The following is a 22885-nucleotide window of genomic DNA, read 5'->3' on the forward strand; positions in this document are numbered from 1 at the left end:
TTATTTTATCTGTTCTTCAGCTTGCATAATCTCTATTGATCTATGTTCAAGTTTATAATTCTTTCTTCCTCCAGTTCGAATCTACTGTTGAATCCCTCCAGTGTTCCTTATTTCAATTACCAAACTTTTCAACACCACTCTCATTTTCTTTTGGTGTTTTCCATTTGATACAACAGTGTCACAACTTCCTTAGCTAATTGTAGCCTGTTTTCCTTTAGTTTGATGAATATATTTATTATTTCTATTATTAAGTCTTTTAAATATGACATCCGGTCATTTTTTAAAAATAAATATTTATTTATTGAAAGTCAGAGTTACGGGGCGGGGGAGAGAAACACAGGGAGAAAGATCTTCCATCTGCTGGTTTCCTCCCCTAATGGCAGCAATCGCTAGTGCTGGGCCAGGCTGAAGCTAGGAGCCAGAAGCTTCATCCAGGTCTCCTACATGGGTGCAGGGGCCCAAACAATTGGGCCATCTTCCACTGTCTTTTTTAAAAAAGATTTATTTATTTATTTGAAAGTCAGAGTTACATAGAGAGAGGAGAGTCTTCCATCCGCTGGTTTGCTCCCCATTTGGCTGCAACGGCCGTAGCTGCACCATACAGAAGCAAGGAACTAGGAGCTTCTTCTGGGTCTCCCATGCAGGTGCAGGGGCCCAAGCACTTGGGCCATCTTCTAGTCCTTTCCAGGCCATAGCAGAAAGCAGCTGGGTCTTGAACCAGCTCCCATCTGGGATGCCACACTGCAGGCATAGCTTAACCCACTATGCCACAGTGCTGGCCCCTTCCACTGCTTTTACAGGCACATTAGCAGGGAGTTGGATTGGAAGTAGAACAGCCAGGACACAAGCTGTGCCCAAATGGGATGCAGGTGTCACAGGCAGTGGATTTATTTGGTATACCACAACACTGGCCCCAGATATCTGTTTACTCACAGGCAGTTTCTGTTGCTTGCTTTTTCCCTAGTGTACAGTGTTTCTGGTTTCTGTGCATGCCTCCTAACTTTTGATTGGAAACTGTACATTTTAAATAATGAAAAAGAAATGAATTGCATGTGTTGTCAAGAATGTAGAAGAACTAGAGTTTTCATACTGTTTCTGGACATTTAACTTGATATAGCCAATTTATAAAAGGTTGATATATTTTCTTTATTGCCACAGTAATTCTGCATAATAAACCACCCAAACATAATGGCATTAACAACAGTACTAATTTTTCTCAGACGAATCAATTTTGGGGATATCAAAGATTCTGCTAGTCTATGGTACACTGGATTGTGGGTTGGTGCCAATTAAATTCTCCAGATAGATGTGTTCCAGAGACACAGGCTGAAGAGTTAAGAGTTACATAGAACAGTCTCCTCATGTGAATCACTTGAGGAAAAAAACCAAACCAAACTACACAAGCATAGGTAAGATTCCTGCTGTGTCATGTCCAACAGTCTTTTTCAAAAGATGTATTTGTTTATTTGAAAGGCAGAGGAGAGAGATATCTTCCATTCACTGGCTCACTCCCCAAATGATCATAACAGTGAGGTTTGGGCCATGACAAAGCTAGCAGCCAAAAACTCCATCCCCAGCTTTCAAAGGTGTCAGGGCCAGGAAGGAAGCTAGATCAGAAATGCAAACTAGCATTTCTTTTTTTTTTTTTTTTGACAGGCAGAGTGGACAGTGAGAGAGAGAGAGAGACAGAGAGAAAGGTCTTCCTTTGCCGTTGGTTCACCCTCCAATGGCCGCCGCGGCTGGCATGCTGCAGCCAGTGCATCACGCCGATCCGAAGCCAGGAGCCAGACAGAATCCGGCGCCCCAACCGGGACTAGAACCCGGTGTGCCGGTGCCGCAAGGAGGAGGATTAGCCTAGTGAGCCGCGGCGCCGGCCGCAAACTAGCATTTCAATATGAGATGCCTTCATGGTAAGCAGTAGCTTAATCCAGTGTGCTACAACACCTGCCCCATGTCTAACAGTCTATCAGCCAAAGGAACTCACTTAACCAAGCACAGCATCAATGAGGTAGACAAGTAAATTGGGCCAAGGCAGTGGTGGAGTGGGGTGGGAGATAAATATTTATGGAAATAAAAATTCAAATTATATGAATATTCCAGCATTCTACTTCTAGGTATACACCTAAAACAAACAAACATACATGTGTGCCAAGAGATACAAATGTTCATAGCAGCTTTATGCATAATAGTCAAGAACTGGAAGCAATCCAATGTCCATCAACAGTACACTGGATAAACAAAATGTGCTACATCCACAAATTCAATGAGAATGAAAGAACAAGTACATCCCAAACCATAGGCACCACAAACATGCATGAAACTATTCAATTTATATAGCAGTTAAACCACAAGCAAACTAAATGATACAGTTTAAGTATGTATGTTTAGGTAGCAAATATATTTTTAAACGAAGTAAAAAAAAGTGGTTAGATTTGTTATCAAGGAAGGGGAGTAGTTTTAGTTTTCTGCTGATAGAACAGACTACTGGGTAAATTTGCTTCATGGGTTCCAAAAGATAATTAGTCCAAGTTCATGAGCAACATCTAGTGATGGCTTGCCTCTATCCTCGCACCTTACTCACAAGTATTTCGTTTCTTTTTATTGTTCTCCTTGATTTTATTTTTATAGAAAGGTTTTATTTAATAAATATAAATTTCGTAAGTACAACTTTTGGATTATAGTGGTTCTTCCCCCCATACCCGCCTTTCCACCCCCAAACCATTCCATCTCCGACTCCCTCTCCCTTCCCATTCTTCATTTAGATTCATTTGTTATTATCTTTCCAGTCTCTTTTCACAGCAAGTATTGTTTCCTGAAATTGTATTTTGTTAAGGCTGGTTTACTGGTGAAACCACCTCTAGAAGAAATTGCATTATGGGTAAGATCCTTGTCTAGCTTGATCACGATTGCGATCCCAGTGTCGAATACAGAATCTAACCACAGAAAAATCAATCAACCAAGGACAAAACTCTGTATTCCCATCACCCAGCACAACCCCCGGGCTCATGGTTAATTGTCAGTAGGCTGAGTCTCTCGTTGATACTCACCACGGGGATGGACAGACTTGAATTAACGCTGTATTAGATCACGTTAGCTCACTCTACTTAGATTAATATATTTTTAGAAGTATTTTCCGAGAGAACCAGCTCAGTGAAGCGTGTCACGACAGTTAACATTTAGTAAATCAAAACACGGGCGAGACTTCAGAAATGAAGCATTACGACCAGACAAAAGACGCGTCGTCGCGGTAGCTGCTGAAGGAAACTCAGAGTGCAACGCAACAACCCCACAGCTCCCGAAGCTCCACCAAGGCGGCGTTCCCGCCTCTTCCCATGGACGCCTTCCGTATCCGGCCTGGCGCTAGCGTCGCGAGATGCCGCGAGAACGCCGGGCTCAGCGGTCTCATCCGGAGCGAGCCGGCGCTTCACGCCTGCGCAAAGGGGAGACGCGAGCGCCGCGTGGACGCCGAGCGCAGCCGGCGCCGGCGCTTTGGCTACTCCCCAGTGATTGGTTCCTGTCTTCTGGGACGCTGCAGTATAGTTTTCACTTTCTCTCTTCCTTCTTCTTCTTCTTCTTCTTCTTCTTCTTTTTTTTTTTTTGTCTCAGTCCTTTTCCTTTGGCCACAAGGTTTTACTTCCGGTTGCTGGCTCCCGTCAGCGATAGAGTCGACATGTTTCCTCAGGCGGCCCGGCGGCCGGGGAATGGTTCTCGCTTGTGACCCTGAGGGGAGACTGGGCTCTGTCCCGGTGCGACGTGGAGAACGCGGGGTTCCTCTGAGGAAGTGCTGCTTTCGGGAAGCGCCGGAGCAAGCACTCGATTTTGTGCACGCTTGCCGGTTGGCAGGAGCGGACATGGAAAAGCATGGGGAGGAAACTGAGCCGTGATCTGAAGTTCTCGGGGACGGCCGCCGCGCCAAGGACAGGTAAATTCCCTTCTCGTGTTAGGGCGCCCTGGTCTCGGACCTCCGGACGCTGCTGCGAGGGAGAGAGCCAGTTCCCGAGGCTGAACGCGCAGCGCAGCTGTTCGGAATTGTGTGGTGCGCGTGGGGAATTCGCTTGCGTGTTTGGGGTGCTGGGTGGCCGGCGCGTTCTTCTGGCTGCGAGCTGAGGGGGTGAGGGGTGGGGCTCGGCGATACTCGGAGTCTTAACTGCTTGGGCGCTTTCTGGATGACAGGACCTACTACAACCTGTGGCAGGTCTCAGTTTCGCCAGCGTGGAGATGTTGACCACGTTACGTGTCCGTACGCGGTTTCGAAGTTTATCTTTCCCCCTGTTGGAGGGAGACGATCTAGAAAGTCTCGGGCTTTCCGTTTGCGTCGCTTGTCAGAGGTCGGCTGCGTCCCTAGAGATAGGATAATAAAGTTCTTGGCTGGAGTTTTTCTCCTTGGGTTTGGACTGGCTAGGAAATCTTTTTTTTTTTTTATGGTTTTATTTTTTTATTTTAACTTTTATTTAATGAATATAAATTTCCAAAGTACAGCTTATGGATTACAATGGCTTCCCCCCCATAACGTCCCTCCCACCCGCAACCCTCCCCTTTCCCACTCCCTCTCCCCTTCCATTCACATCAAGATTCATTTTCGATTCTCTTTATATACAGAAGATCAGTTTAGCATACATTACGTAAAGATTTCAACAGGTTGCTCCCACACAGAAACATAAAGTGAAAAATAATAGATGATTTTTTAAATGATGATGAAATCAGATCAGACCTATTGTCATGTTTAATCCCAGTGAGAGTCAAGTTGGGAATTGATAATTTCTTCTTTTTTTTTTTTTTTTTTTTTTTTTTTTTTTTTACAGAAGATCAGTTTAGTATACATTAAGTAAAGCTTTCAACAGTTTGCACCCCCATAGAAACACAAAGTGAAATATACTGTTTGAGTACTCGTTATAGCATTAAGTCTCAATGTACAGCACGCTAAGGACAGAGATCCTACATGAGGAGTAAGTGCACAGTGACTCCTGTTGTTGACTTAACAAATTGACACTCTTGTTTATGGACTCATTTTTGTAAGGGTTCTTTGTGAAGCCTGCTATTCAAGTTTCGGCAGAGACTTCGTGGCCATGCGTGACTTAAAAAAAAAAAAAAGTCTCTCTATAGAGAGAGTCATTTAACAGCAAACCCTAGTAATGCATTAGGAACATTAGAGTAGTTTGGCCCCTGTAGCCCAACAATTTGTCCGAAGGAGGTGCTAAGCAGAATTTTGTGGGAGAACGTGGCGGATAAACCTACCCATATGAGAAAGATGGTTTGAAAATTCTCAAGTTTTGTAATCCCCATTTATCTATTTGAAGTTTAAATGAAGTGCTCTTAATCTTTCTTTCTTCTCCCTGCAAGGTAAAATGAGAAGGGTAAGGTTTATGAAGATGTTTCGCAACTTGTGTTGTGCAGGTATACAGGTGTGGTATTGTTGTCACATTAGTGATCTGAGGGTGCACAGTGTTGTTTTGGGGAAATTAAGCGTTAAAAGGGAAAGAGATGAAATATTGTAGAATGTGAGACTGGTCATAATCCTACTTGAGAGGTTTGTAACAAAGCAAATCCTCCTTAATTGTGTATGAATACTCTTCTGTTGAGAAATTGCTTCATAGAAATGGATATCTGCATTCGATATTTCCAGTATGTCAGAAATTAACGCAGGAAAAGTAAAAGGTGACAGTGGTTGTACACAATTATTTTAAGGAAAACCGGTGTTTAAAATTTTGTGCTTTCAGGGCATATATCCAGAGGTAATTAATTCTCTTTAAAAATGGATGTATCATGTGCAAATCCTGTAGTCCAAACACATCTGCTTAAATGAATTCAGATCTACAAAGTGCCTAAAAACTTCCCTGAATTAATCTTTGTTAACTAAATATAGTATGGTATCTAATTAAAATAAATAGATTTTGCATGCATTTATCTTTGATTCATCTATTGGTGTTGATTAAAGTTATTTTAAGGCTTGCCCTATAGCTAACAATGATGCAGTGATGATATTTTTTTGCTGTTACAAATAATGTTTCAGGTGCTCATGACAGTATTTCTGTAGAATTTAGTCCTATGAAAATGCTGGATAATAATGCTGCTAAATTTGTTCTCTATTGAACCCTTTTATAAAAGTTTACTCTTTCAAAAGATGTGCTTTTTTTTCTTTTTTGTGACAGGCAGAGTGGACAGTGAGAGAGAGAGACAGAGAGAAAGGTCTTCCTTTTGCCATTGGTTCACCCTCCAATGGCTGCCGCGGCCGGCACATTGTGCTGATCCGAAGCCAGGAGCCAGGTGCTTTTCCTGGTCTCCCATGGGGTGCAGGGCCCAAGCACTTGGGCCATCCTCCACTGCACTCCCGGGCCACAGCAGAGAGCTGGACTGGAAGAGGGGCAACCAGGACAGAATTTGGCGCCCCGACCGGGACTGGAACCTGTTGTGCCGGCGCCGCAAGGCGGAGGATTAGCCTATTGAGCCATGGCGCCGGCCAGAAGATGTGCTTTCATCTCTACTAGCCTGTACTGGATGGTAGAAAGTATTTTTAAAATATTTTACCCATCTAACTATGGAAAATAACATCTCATTTCAATTTTTGTCTTTTTTGGTGACTAAGAAACATGAACATTTTTGGCTGGGTCATATCCTGTGCTTTTGTGCTTATTGGGTCTGAATTCTGTTCTTTGACCCATATAGCTGTTACCATATTTTTTTATTTAGTGTGGTTTATATTATATTTTGATATTTTCATTTAAAAAAAGCTTTGGGTTCTTAGTTCTTATTTTGCATTTTATTTCAGATGAAATTTAGAATCATCTCTTCAAGTACTATAGACAGTCTTGATGGGATATTGTTTGTGGTTGCAGTGAATTTGTAGACTAATTTGAGAAGAGACATTGTTTTGAGTTTTTTCCTGAGAATAGGTATGTCTCCCTGTTTCTTTTAAAAACAATTTTGTTGTGAAATACGCTATTAATATGTACTTTGTTTTAAAAAGCATATCTGTGCACCCACCTTAAAAGCACATGATGAGTACCTTAGAAAACTTTTATGTGTGTTTACCTCAGGAAGATTGCATTCCTCAGAGTGTTCATTAATTTTGTGTTATTACCTTCCCTAAAGCAACTTTACTCTCACCTGTTTTTGAACTTTACTGAAATAGACTCATACTGTACTCATGGTCTTTGAATTACTTTTGTTAAATGTCATGTTTCTGAGATTCATCTGTGTTGAATCATGTGCCTGTAGTAAACCAATTCAGAAAATTTTTGTCTCAGGACTTTTTTTTAAGATTTATTTATTTATTTGAAAGTTAGAGTTACACAGAGAGAGGAGAGGCAGAGAGAGAGAGAGAGAGAGAATGAGAGGACTTTTTAAAAACTGCTGAGTACCCCAAAGGTCTTTTGTTTATGGCTAGTATATCAAATGATAGTACCATCTTAGGTATGAGAATTGAATAATTTTAAATATATGTATTAATCAGTAACCTTTTAAAAACAAACACCACACATCTTAACATAAAATAATCATTCCCTCCCACTCCCCAAAAATAGTGACAGGTGGCATTGTTTCACATTTTTTTTGCAAATATCTTTAAGGTCACCTTTAATGACTAGTTTCATGTCTGCTACCTCATTCAGTCAGTTGCAGTGTATTGTTTTGGTTGAAGTGTAGAAAAAAATCTGGCCTCAGCAAAGTGATAGAAAAAGGGAGGAAAATTTTAATAACCTTTTTCAAGTAGTTACGTTCTTCTTTGACATTCATCAAAACCTAACAGTTTTGTAAAGGTTAGATGCATTGTAGAACTAAAACCATGCCAATGAACTTTACACTATGTGACATTCAAATTCATTAGTTTTGGGGCCAGCCCTGGGGCACAGTAGGTTAATCCTCCCCCTGTGGCTTTGGCATCCCGTTTGGGCGCTGGTTCCAGTCCCGGCTGCTCCTCTTCCTATCCAGCTCTCTGCTGTGGCCTGGGGAAACAGTAGAAGATGGCCCAAATCCTTGGGCCCCTGCACCCACATGGGAGACCAGGAAGAAGCTCCTGGCTCCTGGATCGGCACAGCTGTGACTGTTGCGGTCATTTGGGGAGTGAACCAACAGAAGGAAGACATCTCTGTCTCTACCTCTCACTGTCTGTAACTCTCTCTCTCAAATAAATAAATAAATAAAATCTTTAAAAAAAATTCAAAATCATTAGTCTTGTACTTTGAGGAACTCTTTCACTCATATAACCATGTATTGGTTATACAGATCTTCCAAATGACATATTTCTTCTTATAATATCAAAAAATCAAATGCATTAGCAATATCACTACTTTGGGAACCACTGCTGTAACTTGTTCATTTTCACTGAAATATTATAGTCTACTATAAGCATATGTGATATAGTTACCCATGATAATTATTTCTAACATTGGTGCATTCTAGTTAATTCTGCCAGGTTTCTTCCTGTTCGTGGCTCCAAATGTAATAAACAATACTTAGGCAGATTACTAGTAGAATTGGTGTATCCCCTGGGAGGCTATGTATACAACTTTATTAAATACTATCTGACTTTTCCAGAAAGGTCATTTCGGTTTTGCAGCAATAGTGAACGAAATCTCCCTCTACTCCTTTTTTTCTTCACATGTAGCATTGTCCAGCTTTTGAATTTTTGGCAGTATGGTAGAAATGAAATGATACATTATTGTAGTTGTAAACTTCCTTAATCTGCTTGCTAAAGCTAAGGATCTTTTCATATGTTTTTAGCCAGTTGAATGTTTTATGTTAAGTTTACTCATATTTTCCTCACTTTTTGTATTGGGTGCTTTATTAATTTGTAGGAGTTTGTAGAAATGTGTTATATATAAAAGTTGATGAACTCTTCCTGTTAAAAGATTCATTAACTTATTTAAATAATTAAAAACATAAAGGCATATATTGAAAAAAATCTTCCTTGAACCTCTTCAACTCATCCCCACTTTCCTAGTTTCTCCTTGTATCCTGTTCTTCCTTCCAGTGCTTTTCTGAGTATACTTACTATATTCCTTTCTTACCCTAATTTCTGCTATACTACGTTTTTCCTGCAATATATGCTGGAAGAATACCCTCATTCTACATCTTAGGAAAGCATAATTTTCCTTGTGTGTCTATATCAGGTTTTTAGCTAGTCTAATGTAAAGGGGTTATTTGGTTGTTTCTGGTCTTGCTGTTGAAGGCAATGGGACATGGAATAACATTGAGTGTTTGTTAATTTTGTGTGTAAGCAAGCCTTTATATATGATTAATTTCTGTTATGGATTACTGAGTCAAATGTTATATGATTTTGAAATGCTGAGAATTTGTACTTCTAATTGCAGTTTACTGAAGCAATTCTCCTAAAGCCTTCTCCAACAGAATACATTGCTAACCTTGTGGATTTTTTGATCTGATAAGTGAAAGTATGTCATTTTAATATAAATTTGCATTTTATTATGACTGAATTTTGAATGTCTTTTCATTTGTTGGGCCTTCCTCCCTCTCACGCCTTCTTCTCATTGGTCTATTTTTTATTAGGTTGTTTTGTTGTAGGGTATCTTTACATACTCTAAAGACTAATCTTTAATAATTAATGTGTTGCAAATACCTTATCTCTGATTTTTCTAGTCTGTGATGAGCAAAAGTTCTTAATTTTAATGTTGTCAAATCTATCAGTCTCTTCTTTATAAAAATATTCTGTATTTCTCAAAAATTTTTAGAGATTTTCATTTCATCTTTGTATGCTTAAATTGTTTGAGGGCATTTTGGGGGATAAATATAATTTAACTTTATTCTTTGTAGATAAGCAGTTGTAGAATTTGCAGTTGAATTCACTTGACCCAAAGTTTCCTTCATGGCACTTGATTGGTTAGTGATTTAATTTCTTTAGTGGTTACAGGATTACACAGTTTTTTAAAAATTATATTAGGTTTGGTAAATTTTTCTAGAACTCTATTTTGTCTAAATTTTAGTATTTATTAGCTGAGTTTAAGTGCCCTCTTGGTATCTCTAATGTCTGAAGCATGTATAATTATGTTTCTTTTCATTTTTAATGTTGACCATTTCTGTTCCTGTTGCCCTCAGTTTCTTTTGATTCATCTTACCTATACTTTAAACATTATATGAGTATTAATCTTTTGAACGAATCATACCATTTATTTCTTTTCATTAAACTTTTGAGATAATTAGATTTACTTGCACTTACATATTTTAGGTAAGTCTCTGAAATCATCTGTTGACATTTTTAAATGCAGTTTTTAATATTTTTAGGTGGAACATATAGCTCATTTACATTTAATGCAGTTGCTCTTGTTTTCTATTTGTCCTATTCTGAATTTCTTTTCTTTCTTCTTAATACCAACTTAGTATTCCATTTTCCCCATCTGCTAGTTTTGGAAGTTATATACTTTTGGTGATTTCATAGTTTTCCTAGAAATAGGCATACTTTGGCTCTCTTGTAATGAGAATTGACAAAAGGCCGATTAGCAACCCAAAAACGTTTTTTGGGGGTTTATACTGGAACAAAAGGGAGACAGCATGGTGGGAAGATGTTCCACTGACTAGTTCCCCTTGGGAACCGAAAAGCTGCTGTTATCGGGTTGGGGAGGTATGGTGCTTTCCATCCCTCAGCGTGCAGCACTTTGGTTTGCACGCTACTCATTATTAAAATGGTGTGTTGCTCCCTGCTGTCACCCCAGGAAGGGTCACATATCAATGTCATTGGGCTATTCTGGGCATTGCGTGCAGGTTAGGGAAGTCCTTTACAGGGCTGTAAGGGGGTCTTTTGCTGTTAGAGTCTGACTCTTTCTTGCTCCTGTTTGGTTTGAAGCTGGAGGTGGATACATGGCAGCTTGGGAGGGCCTTGGTTTAGTTGAGACCTGTTTCTACCCTGTCTCACCTTGAGTTTTCAAAATCTAATGTTAACCAATATCTTTACTTTTCTGTGGAAGACTTACAAACTTAATTTCATTCAACCCATCATGATTTTTATGTTAATACTTTGTAATTGAATTATCTTAAAAATTCCTGTCAGATAAAAATGAACCTGTATCAGTGCTTGCTTTTGTTTCTCACATTTTTATTGTTTTCTCTGTTATTCATTGCTTTCTAAATTATTCATTATTTTCTTTTTTTTTCCATTTTGGATAATTTCCCTTCCTTTTTTTTTTATTTTTTTTTTATTTTTTATTTTTGACAGGCTGAGTGGACAGTGAGAGAGAGAGAGACAGAGAGAAAGGTCTTCCTTTGCCGTTGGTTCACCCTCCAATGGCCGCCGCTGCAGCCGGCGCACCGCGCTGATCCGATGGCAGGAGCCAGGATCCAGGTGCTTTTCCTGGTCTCCCATGGGGTGCAGGGCCCAAGCACCTGGGCCATCCTCCACTGCACTCCCTGGCCATAGCAGAGAGCTGGCCTGGAAGAGGGGCAACCGGGACAGAATCCGGCGCCCTGACCGGGACTAGAACCCGGTGTGCCGGCGCCGCAAGGTGGAGGATTAGCCTATTGAGCCACGGCACCGGCCTTTTTTTTTTTTTTTTTTTTTTGACAGGCAGAGTGGACAGTGAGAGAGAGAAGGAGACAGAGAGAAAGGAAGATCTTTTTGCCATTGGTTCACCCTCCAATGGCTGCCGCGGCCGGTGCACTGCGGCCAGCGCATCGCGCTGATCCGAAGCCAGGAGCCAGGTGCTTTTCCTGGTCTCCCATGGGGTGCAGGGCCCAAGCACTTGGGCCATCCTCCACTGCACTCCCGGGCCACAGCAGAGAGCTGGACTGGAAGAGGGGCAACCGGGACAGAATCCGGCGCCCCGACTGGGACTAGAACCCAGTGTGCCGGCGCCGCTAGGTGGAGGATTAGCTTATTGAGCCGCGGCGCCGGCCGATAATTTACCTTCTGCTTGAAGTTTAGCCTTTAAAGTGTGTTTTACTGGCTGGCACCACGGCTCACTCGCCTGTGGCGCCGGCACCCCAGGTTCTAGTCCCGGTTGGGGTGCCAGATTCTGTCCCGGTTGCGGTGCCGGATTCTGTCCTGGATGCTCCTTTTCCAGTCCAGCTCTCTGCTGTGGCCAGGGAGGGCAGTGGAGGATGGCCCAAGTGCTTGGGCTCTGCACCTGCATGGGAGACCAGGAGGAAGCACCTGGCTCCTGGCTTCTGATCGGCGCAGCATGCCAGCCACAGCGTGCCGGCCGTGGCGGTCATTTGGGGGTGAACCAACAGAAAGGAAGACCTTTCTCTCTCACTGTCTGACTCTGCCTGTCCAGAAGAAAAAAAAAAATAAAGTGGGTTTTACTGAAGGTTGTTGAAGATGAACATTCTTAGTTTTTGTCCACCTGAAAGTGTCTATTTCATTTTTATTCTAGAAAGGTGTTTTTGCTGGATATAGAAGTTTTAGTTGGTGATTGTTTCCTTTCAGCATGCTGAAGTCCTTCTTACTTTTTCTTTGGCTACTTTTATTGCTATGAGAAATAACCTGTCTATCTGTCACTACCTTTTTGACTTTCTGACTACTTTTAATTTTTTTTTTTCTTTAGCTTTTAGCGCTTTCACTGGATTGTGTCTTCATCTTCTTTGGAATTGTTTGCTTCTTAAATCTGTAAATTAGAAATGTTTTTAAATGCACTTATTGGCTCTTCATAATTTATGAAATATGAATTTCAATTTTTATATTCCATTTATATTAATGTATAAGTAAATCTTTTATTATCTACACAATAAATATATTCTGCTGATCTTTGATTTTCTTTTCACTTTGTTTTCTACAATTTTATTAACAGAAAAGGCTTGTGAATTCTTGATCATTTGTTAAATAAAACAATAAATTTGGTCTTTTAGAACAGAGAGTAGAATTATGACTACTTCTTTCAGTCTGTTTTCATTGTTACTGGTTTATTCAAATATTTCTTCCATTTAAACCAATGTTAATTACATTTTTCTAGTTTTCAAATTTATTGATATAAATTACTTATAATTTTAGAAATTGCTCCTGTGTATTTGTGTTTGTTTACCTCTTTGTCCCCAACTCTAATTTTTCTTTTTCTCCTGATTTTATTTTCTGCAAGTGTACCTATTTTTTTTTTTAAGTTTTTTAAAGAACCAGCAATTGGCATTTTGTTCCTTTTCAGAATAACTGCCTTTATCATAAGAGATGTATCTGGGGTATCCTTGCTGTTTTCCCCTAATAATATTATAATAACATTTAATTGGAGAACTAAGTCCCTTGCTAATATTCTATGTAAAGCATCGTTGTCCTCCTTGGCATGGTGAAATAAACCCTGTTTCAAATCTGTCTTGAACACCTGCTCCCTCATTAAGAGAAGTAATTTTCAAGACTCAACTCCTAAGGTCTAGTTTGTCCAGTTAAGGTACCTACTTTATCTCTTATATCCTCCTTACTTGTGCCGAGGGTATTTGGGATCGAGCATGTCTAGGGATGGTGACAAAAATTAGCTCTGTTCTGGCCTGGACCAGATTTTACTTTTTCTTCTATGATACTTGCATGTAAATACTTGAGAGAATCCAAAGACAAGTTTTAAAATGTAATTGTAATGGAGAAAAATTTATCCTTAAGAGGAATAAAACTACTTATCATGAGTTTGCACCATTTTATCAAAGATTGACATTTTAAAGTAGGCACAAATTCATAAACCCAGTTTAATGAGGACCCAGGACAATGGTCTGTACCTTTAAATAGATGTCTAAAAGAATCACCATATAAACTTTGGTATCATTCTAATAAAATTTGCATAATCTTGAATATATAAAGTATTATAATTTATTGACCTTTTTACATGGCATAGTGAAAAAAAAAACTTTCTGTAGGTGCAAGATAATAAGCATCAATTTGATTATCAAAAATACTCTGTATTAGATAGATTTTGAGAATATTAAAACAGTGTTCAGAAATTGAATATTAAAACCAAATGTAAGCAAGCTACAGGTAAATGAAAACATCATAGTACATAGCATTGGTATAACTTATTTTACTCAATGGATATAATCTCAAAAAATGTTTTTCAAAAAGCAGTTTCTCTTCCACTGGGTAAACTAAAATACCCTAAGTAAATTTACTATTTTAAACAGCACATAACTAATTACATAATTCTTTATGGATTTAAGTCATTTGCTTTATGAGTTAAAATTATCCTTTATTGTGTTCTGTGCAACATAATAATGGTAATGATTTATAAATCCTACTTAGGTTTTCCTAGAAACTTTGGGTAAGTATCTTAACTTTTTAAAAACAGTGTTAATGAATCAGAAGTGAAGATATTCTTAGGTTGAGCCAAATACTTCACCTTCCATTCCCAACCCGATTTAATTTTATTTTTGGTGACTATTATTAGGCTGCGTAGCTTAGTGGAAGGGGGGAGCACCCCATTTCTTTCTCAGGTGCAGGTATCAACATCCTCTGAGGATAAATGACAGGTTTTTTTTTTTTATTTTTAATACTGTTTGAACTCTTTACTTAGTATAGAGTTAATCTTATGTGTATAAAGTTATTAGGAAATAGATCTTAGTAAAAAATAAGAATGGGAATAGGACAGGGAGGAGGAAGAAGGGTGGGAAGAATCACTATGTTCCTAAAGTTGTATTTATGAAATGCATGAAGTTTGTATATCTTAAATTAAAGGTTTCTGTGAAAAACAAAAACAAAAAAACATAAATAAACTACTTCATAGAAAAGGGAAAAAAAAGCCATATTTGACAGAAGTTTTTTTATTTTAAAATACCCCCCCCCCCCCCCAAACCATAGCTGGTGAGGCTACATGGGCAGTAGTGGGACAGTGAGACCAACTTGGCATCACTGTAGTGAAAATAACATGGATTTAGGATTAGACCCATGATTTGCAATCTGGCATCCTTATTTGTACTTTCAGGCAGGACACTTGAGGAAATTAGAACTTGGGGTGATCACAGTAAAGTAAGCACTAAAAAAACGTTATTGTGGGACATCCAAGAAACAGGTCAAGGGCACTGGGCTCTCAGACCCCATCCTCTGCTTAAGTGACTACATCCATCTGAGTCTTTAGGGTCCATTTGCTCTGTTGAATCTGCTGGTGTGCGGAATAACTAGACTCTGATGGCTGTACTGGTCCTCAGGCTCTGAGGCGGGGCCATGCTCCCTGGCTCAGCTCGCGGAACCCCTGCCGCCCTCGTTGGCTTTCAAAAGGCGCAGCTGGTCCCGCGCCCTGCCACCAGCTCCCTGCCCCTGTCTGCTTGCCTGCCTGCCTCCCTGCCTGCCTGTGGCACACTGGCCCCCACCAGCGGTGGGAGGGGGCCAGAGGGTCCACCGGCTTCGCGGAGCCACTGCCCCCTCCCCCACACACCATGAGGTGAGGAGAGGAGGGGTTTCGGTCTTTTCAGGTGCTGCTTCGGAGGCCCCCCCAGACCTCCCTGCATGAGGCAGGTTCACCTGAATGTGGAGACCAGGGAAAATGGATGATTTTGTGTTGTGTAGTGTCTTGCCTTAAGGTGCAAGTATAGAGAACGAGGTGTTGGTAGGGCAAGTCAGATCTTTGCTGCCTAGACCAGGTGATGACAGGAGAGGATTGTATGGTACTTAGAGGTTTACTGACTGAATGCTTTCAACCCTGACTCCTCATTGGATTGTATAAGAGTGGAACCTTTGCAGAAATGCTGGAGAGATGACCCTACTTCTGACTGTGTGTATGTCTCTACAGTAGTTAAGATCACCTTTTGAAATGTCAGTGATTCCAAATGGACTTCTTTAGATATAGCAAGAAGTACCTTACTTTTTTAAAGCCTTTTTGCTTTACCTAGAAAAAATATTTAAGCTTTTATACATGGCAAAACTTACACAAATTTCTATGAAATCATACTTTACTCATTCAGCATTTTTAATAGGGATACTTTGTTTTATGGGTCTGTTTATAATTTTTTTTCACGTATGGGACATAACTATTTTTGTTTCCCTTTTTTTCATTTAAAGAAAAACTATGACTTGTTGCTACTTAGGGCTGTGGATTTTTTTTCTCCAAGGGGAAAAGTTATATTTCTCCCAAGTTATGTTTATGCTTATTTAAAACTTCAGCTAATATATTCTATACTTGATAGAATAAACATGTTTCTATATTGAAACAAAGGAGAGCCAAACTACAGATAAGAGGAACTACTATATGTTCAGAAAGTGGGATATTATTAAGTCTTAGAAAGTTATGAAATAAATTGTTAGATGCTTCAACATCACTAAACTTCAAAAACATTATGCTCTGTAAGTGAATCCAGTCATGCATTACAAAGTGTATGATTTCATTTACATGAAATGATATGGAATAAGCGCATATATATATATATATATATAGAGAGAGAGAGAGAGAGAGAGAGAGAGAGAGAAAGTAGATAAGTGGTTACCTGACCTGGAAAATGATGAGGGAAGAGGAGGATGGCAAAAAGTTTCTTTTTGGGCTTATAAGAATATTCTAAAATTGATTGTGGGTAAAAAATTTATGAAGATTGCACAACTTGGAAATAATAAAAGCCATTGAGTTGTACACTTTATATAGGTGAATTGTAAGTTATGCAAGTTGTATCTCAATACAATTGTATTAAAACTGTTATAATGAAACAGAAGTTATGAAGATACACTGTAAAGCAGAAATACAAGAACTCAAGGAAGACAGCCAGAGAGCAGTAGGATGTGAAATGGACACCAGCAAAACAGATAACAAATGGAAGTAAAATTTAAATCATTTCAGAGACAAAGATTAAATTAGAGATACGTAAGGAAGGCTCAACACTGTGGCAGAAGTCATAAAGCTGGAAATGAAATTTAACATATGAAAGATAATTCAAGGTGTTTTCCCCCTTTAAGTAGAAAAAGATTTGAATCTAATGACAAGAATCTAATGATGTAAGGAAGGCTCAACACTGTGGCAGAAGTCATAAAGCTGGAAATGAAATTTAACATATGAAAGATAATTCAAGGTGTTTTCCCCCTTTAAGTAGAAAAAGATTTGAATCTAATGACAAGACACATGTTCCAGGAAAACTGGTCTAGCTTCCTGGTAAAAACTTTGAAAAAAATTTTTTTTAAGATTTTATTTATTTATTTGAGAGGTAGAGTTACAGACAGTGAGAGGGAGAGACAGAGAGAAAGGTCTTCCGTCTGCTGGTTCACTCCCCTAATGGCCGCAACGGCCGGAGCTGAGCCAATCTGAAGCCAAGAGTCAGGAGTTTCTTCAGGTCTCCCATGTAGGTGCAGGGGCCCAGGGACTTGAGCCATCCTCTACTGCTTTCCCAGGCCACAGCAGAGAGCTGGATTGGAAGAGGAGCTGCCGGGACTAGAATTGATGCCCATATGGGATGCTGGCGACACAGGCTGAGGATTAACCTACTCTAGCACCGTGCCGGCCCCAAACTTTGAAATTTTAAAAAGTTTTTATTTCTTTGAAAGAGACAGAGACTGACAGATTTTCTGTCTGCTGTTTAAGTCCCCAAACAAAGGGTCTCATGAGGTTATTTTGTGATTACGTTGTAATTTTACTATGTTTTGTGATTTTACTTGTGTTCTGTACACTATCAGATTTTTAAAAAATATTTATTTATTTGAAAGGCAGAATTACAGAGAGGCAGAGAGAGAGGTCTTCCATCTGCTGGTTCACTCCTCATATGACTGCAATGACTGGAGCTGCCCAATCTGAAGCCATGAGCTGGAAGTTTCTTCCTGGTCTTCCATGTGGGTGCAGGGGTCTTTGGGCCATCTTCCGTTGGTTTCCCAAGCCGTAGCAGAGAGCTGGATTGGAAGTAGAGCATCCAGGACTCAATCAGGCACCCATATGGGATTCTGGCACTGCAGGTGGCAGCTTTACCCTCTGCGCCACAGCACCAGCCCCCAGATTTTTAACTATAGCATCCTTTATCCAAAATGCTTGGAATCAATACAATTTTGAATTTAGATTTTTTTTTTGGATTGTGAAATATTTGCATGTATATAAAATGAGATATTTTGAGGATGGCACCCAAGTCTAAAATTCATTTGTGTTTCATGTACACATTATCCACAAAGCTTGAAAGTAATTATGTACAGTATTTTTAGTATACTGGCATTTTGATTATGAACCTTCTTGAGAGGTCAAGTGTAGAATTTTCCACTTGTGGTATCATGCTGGTACTCAGAGTTTCAAGAGTGTAGAGTATTTTGGATTTTCATTTTAGGGATGCTCACCTTTACTGTAAGGATTTCCCTTGTGTCCAAATATATACTCATCAGGGTGTTTTGTTTTGGCTTGTTTTTCTGGTTCAACTTTATTGAAATACAGTTTACATGCAATAAAATGAACATTTTAAGTACAATTCAGTTGATTTTGGTAAATGTATGCATTATTTTACATTTACCACCATACCAATAAAAATACAGGACATTTCTGTCACCCTATATCACCCCAGAAAGTTACCGTGTGCTCCCCCCACTTGCAATTTCTCTATCCCTGTCCCAGGCAACCACTGATAAGAATTTTATCACAACAGATTAATTTTACTGGTTCCAGAACTTAATAGGATATTTCTCAATGTGTACTCATGTCTGACTTATTTTGCCTCGTTTATTGTTTTTGAGATTCATGGATCAGTTTTTTATTGCTGAATATTAGTATGTTAAATAATTATGCCATGGTTTATCCAGTCATACAACAATGATACATGGTTGTTCTTTTTTCAAAACTGTTTTGGCAGTCTTGAATCCTTTGGAATCCTATTTAAGTTTTACAATCAGATCATTGATTTTTGCAAACTGGGATAGTATGAATTTATAGACAACTTTGTGTCTCAGCATTCCCCAGTGAGGTCACAAAGGTATGCAGTAGTATCAGAGGATACAAGTCCAAACTGAAGCTAGAGGACATAATTGTTCCCCAGGGTGCCTCCCCCTCAGAAACAATTTATATCTGTCTCTATTCAGAGAATGTTTTTAGTCTTATAGGAGAATTTCAAGTTGACTAATGATTGGTATCTGAAATTTAAGCAGTTTTAAATTCAGAAAAACAAAACATGGGCTGAGAAAGGGACTACCCAAAGTGACTCAGCCCTGAGCCATTCAATTTAATAATGAAATATGGAATATAAATATAACAGTAATATAAATATAATATGAGAGGATAGACCAGAAGAATATGGAGGTTTTTATAGTGTAGAGAGAGATGTTTTTCATTAAAGGAATATCTAGAATTTATATAAACATTTTATTGAGAAACATAGTTATACCAGAAGATACGGCTGAAGTTGAAGTGCTTGGCAAGTGATGCCTGGAACATAGCTTGCTATTGTTGTCACTAGTAACAGTGTTGTCCTTGATAATAAATAATAAAATGTCTATATGCGTGGCACAAATAAAAAAGGCATTTGCTATCTAGTGCAGTGCACCATTGCACAGTGCCTCGTGCATAACAAACCTTCAGTGAAACAACGAAATCACAGTGTTAGAACTGAAAGGAACCTTAGAAAAGCTAATTACAAGGAAATGAGGTCTTAAATAATATAACTAATTAAACAAAACCCATCAGTTATTGTGCTGTCAACTACCAATACAAATTGTTTAAGCAATAAGGACTATTTTTTATTTCATATATCAAAAAAATTAAAACTGTAGCTACAGGTTAGTTATTTTAGTAGTTAACCATCTGTCTCTTCTGTTTTCATCTTCATTGTTCTTTTCTGTCTTGGTTGTAAGGAGTTCCAGGCAACACATCTTTAGAAAGGCCCCAATGCTAGATGAATAAGCTGGAGGCAAGAGGGGTGTTTCTTTTCTTCCTGTCCTTTTGGAAGAAAACTTTCCCAGAATTCTTCCTGTAGACTTACATTGGTATCGCACTGACCAGAATTGAGCAACATGTTTATTACTAAAATAATCACTGGCCAAAGAGTGTAGAATTACCATGATGAGTTTATACTAGGTTTCCTCTCACAAATTCAGACTAAAGCACAGTATTGATTAACTGATATCTTAAAAAAATAAAAAGTGATTTTGTTGAAGAAAAAGGAAAGGTGACTCTGTTTTTAGAAAACCAGTCAATGGTATGTCGCATGAAAGTCTCCATCATTTTAATGGAAGAGCCTGCACCACCAAAATTCTGGTCTCCTCATTCCCAATGTAATTGTCCCTTCTTGACATAAGTAACTTATTTGCTTAATGAATTAACAAAAATATAGCTATATTTTCTAAACAATCCTGAATATATTCACAAAGTTCTACTTCATAGCCTTTTTGAAAAAGGATTGTGCTATTTGTGCTGTTCTTGTAAAGCATGTTGAAATTCTCAATAATTGTTTAGGACATAGTAAAAGATTTATTTATTTGAAAGAGCTTCAGAGAGAGGGAGAGATACACAGTGATAGAGGTATTTCCAAACTTCTGGTTCAGTCACCAGATGGCTACAACAGCCTAGGTTAGGCCAGGCTGAAGCTAGGAACCAGGAGCTTCTTCTGGGTCTCCCACATGGGTGGCAGGGGCCCAAGCACTTGGGCTGTCTTCTGCTACTTTTCCCCGACTATTAGCAGGGAGCTGGACTGGAAGTGAAGCAGCCAGAAAACGAACCAGTGCCATTTGGGATGCCGGTCACAGGTGGAGGTTTTACCCAGTATGCTACAATGCTAGTTCCTACCTTACCATCTTTTAATCTCCTTACTTGCTTTTATTCTCCCCTCTTCTTAATCAGTCACATTAAGCTACTTGTAGTTTCTTCAATATATCATGTTCATACCTATGCATTTGCTCAGACTGTTTGTACTATTTAGAAAACATCCATGCTTGACCATTCCTTTTGGGGCTTCTTTATCATTTGAATGCCTACCCAGATTTCAAGTTACAAGGCTGTTTTTTTTTTTTTTTAACATATCTCCATGTCCATGAAATTGGTTGGTTGCACCACTATTCATCTAGTGCATCGTGCTCTTGATATTTTGCTTGCTTTCTTTTGTTATCTTCAACCAGGTATGACCTTTTCATTATGGAATATGTTCTTTATAGTGAGGCAGAAGTGATTCTTGTAAGCATAATTTATTTCTCTGTATAATTTTCTTTGGAAGCTAATTACTTCGAAAGGAAAAGCATTTTAGATTATGTTGTATTTCTGCTCATAGAGCAGATTTAATCCTTAGTTATGGAAACTTGTCAAAGGAGGTAAATAAGCAAAATAGTATTTTTAATGTGAATTAGAAACTCAAAAAAAAGTTTAAGAGTAGATTTACTTTAAATGGAAGTATTAACTTTGTGGTTTGTTTTTCTTTTTTCACTTTAGCATTTATGACATTAACAAAGGACAGAACTGTGTCAAGGATTCTGAGGGTATATATGGTGAAAATGAACTAAGACCACCCTCTCAGCTACATTCTCTTTTAGAGAAGATCGAGACAGGGTTCATATCAGAAAAGAGTAGGTATTAAACTAAGTCCTATAAATTATTAATATTGAATACAAAATGGAATAGCAATTTTTTTAGTTTTAATTTAGATCATGTAAAACAAAAGCACTTTTTTAAAATTAGAATTTCCAGTAGCAATGGCGCTTTTATACTCATTAACAAGATTAAGTTTTCACATTGCATCTTAAAAGTTATTTTCTTCTATTTATATTTCCTTGAAATTATGACTTAATTTTATTTTTGAATAGAGACATTTTAAATGGTGTAAGTAAAATGTTGCTGTAAGAAAAGCCTGAATTGCAGTAATATGTATCATTGCTCTAGTCATTATTAACAGTTTGGTTTCCCATCCTCTGTATATTACTTAAGGGTACCTTGAAATACATGATTTTATTTTATTTTATTACTAAAACATCATTATTTGTATTTATCTTAAACCAGTTATCCCTTAATATCTTAAAAGTAATACATGTAGGATTAAGTGTTTAAGGAATGGACTGTTTTGTCAACAACTATCAAATGGCTTATTTTGATCTGATGGAATATTTATACATCTTTAGTATTAACAGATGTGGGATATAATCCTTCTGTAGAGAGATGTGGTCATGAAAGTTATGCAGAGATGTACAAGTAGCTTTTTCTTTTATGAAAGTTACACAGAGAGAAAAAGATAGGCAGAGAGAGAGAGAGAGAGAGAGAGAGAGAGAGGTCTTCCATCCGCTGGTTCACTTCCCAGTGGGCCGCAATGGCCAGAGCTGCGTTGATCTGAAGCCAGGAGCCAGGAGCTTCCTCCAGGTCTCCCATGTGGGCGCAGGGGCCCAAGGACTTGGGCTTTCTTCTTCTGCTTTCCCAAGCCATAACAGAGAGCTGGATTGGAAGTGGAGCAGCCAGGACCAGAACGGCGCCCATATGGCACCACTGCAGGTGGTGGCTTTACCCGCTATGCCACAGCACTGGTCCCTGAAGCAGCTAGTTTTTAAAGAATTATTGTTACACGTAAGTTGGCATTAGTTTATCTCATCAGCTGCTTTCGGATCAGTTGTGTATTGGGTGGAAAATAGGTGTGTGGCATGGCATATGGGAAGCTATTTTAGAATTTTCTCATCCCTATTATCAGAAATTAAAAAGAGAAATAAGTGTCTCAAACCAGTCCCTGCCAGTATTTCTGTGATGAGTTTTGATAGGAGGGAGGTTTTTGCTGAACATTTTAATTAGAATCCATCCTGTATCAAGCTGAACTTTAAGACTGAACGTTCACGGGGCAGGAGCTGTGGCTCACTTGGCTAATCTTCTGCCTTTCGGCACCAGCATCCCATATGGGCGCTGGGTTCTAGTCCCGGCTGCCCCTCTTCCAGTCCAGCTCTGTCCTGTGGCCTGAGAGGGAAGTGGAGGATGGCCCAAGCACTGCTTAGGCCCCTGCACCCGCATGGGAGACCAGGAAGAATCACCTGGCTCCTGGCTTCGGATCGGCGCAGCGCCGGCTGCAGTGGCCATTTGAGGAGTGAACCAGTTGAAGGAACACCTTTCTCTCTGTCTCTTTCTCTCACTGC

The 22885-nt window shown here is 39.1% G+C and overlaps 1 protein-coding gene across 25 annotated transcripts in view; it reads left to right on the top strand.

Moving 5' to 3' along the window:
* Positions 1–3432: 3432 nt before the first annotated feature.
* The window catches only part of TASOR2 (transcription activation suppressor family member 2), an 85160-nt gene continuing 65707 nt past the window's right edge, over positions 3433–22885 (top strand). For 5 of the 25 annotated variants that reach the window (XM_070055822.1, XM_070055832.1, XM_070055827.1 and 2 more), the window contains exons 1-2: positions 3783–3922; positions 21213–21346. Coding sequence is in view for 5 of the 25 variants with exons in the window: in XM_070055825.1 (XP_069911926.1) it covers positions 15289–15293; positions 21213–21346 (139 nt within the window). In the remaining 20 variants the exon portion in view is untranslated. Of the gene's footprint in view, positions 3923–6766; positions 6891–9308; positions 9390–15041; positions 15294–21212; positions 21347–22885 lie in introns of those variants that run through there. The other 20 variants (XM_070055820.1, XM_008248603.4, XM_070055819.1 and 17 more) reach the window with 9 other exon arrangements.

Source organism: Oryctolagus cuniculus, chromosome 13 (assembly GCF_964237555.1).
Source record: "Oryctolagus cuniculus chromosome 13, mOryCun1.1, whole genome shotgun sequence".
Classification (NCBI taxonomy): Eukaryota; Metazoa; Chordata; class Mammalia; order Lagomorpha; family Leporidae; genus Oryctolagus; species Oryctolagus cuniculus.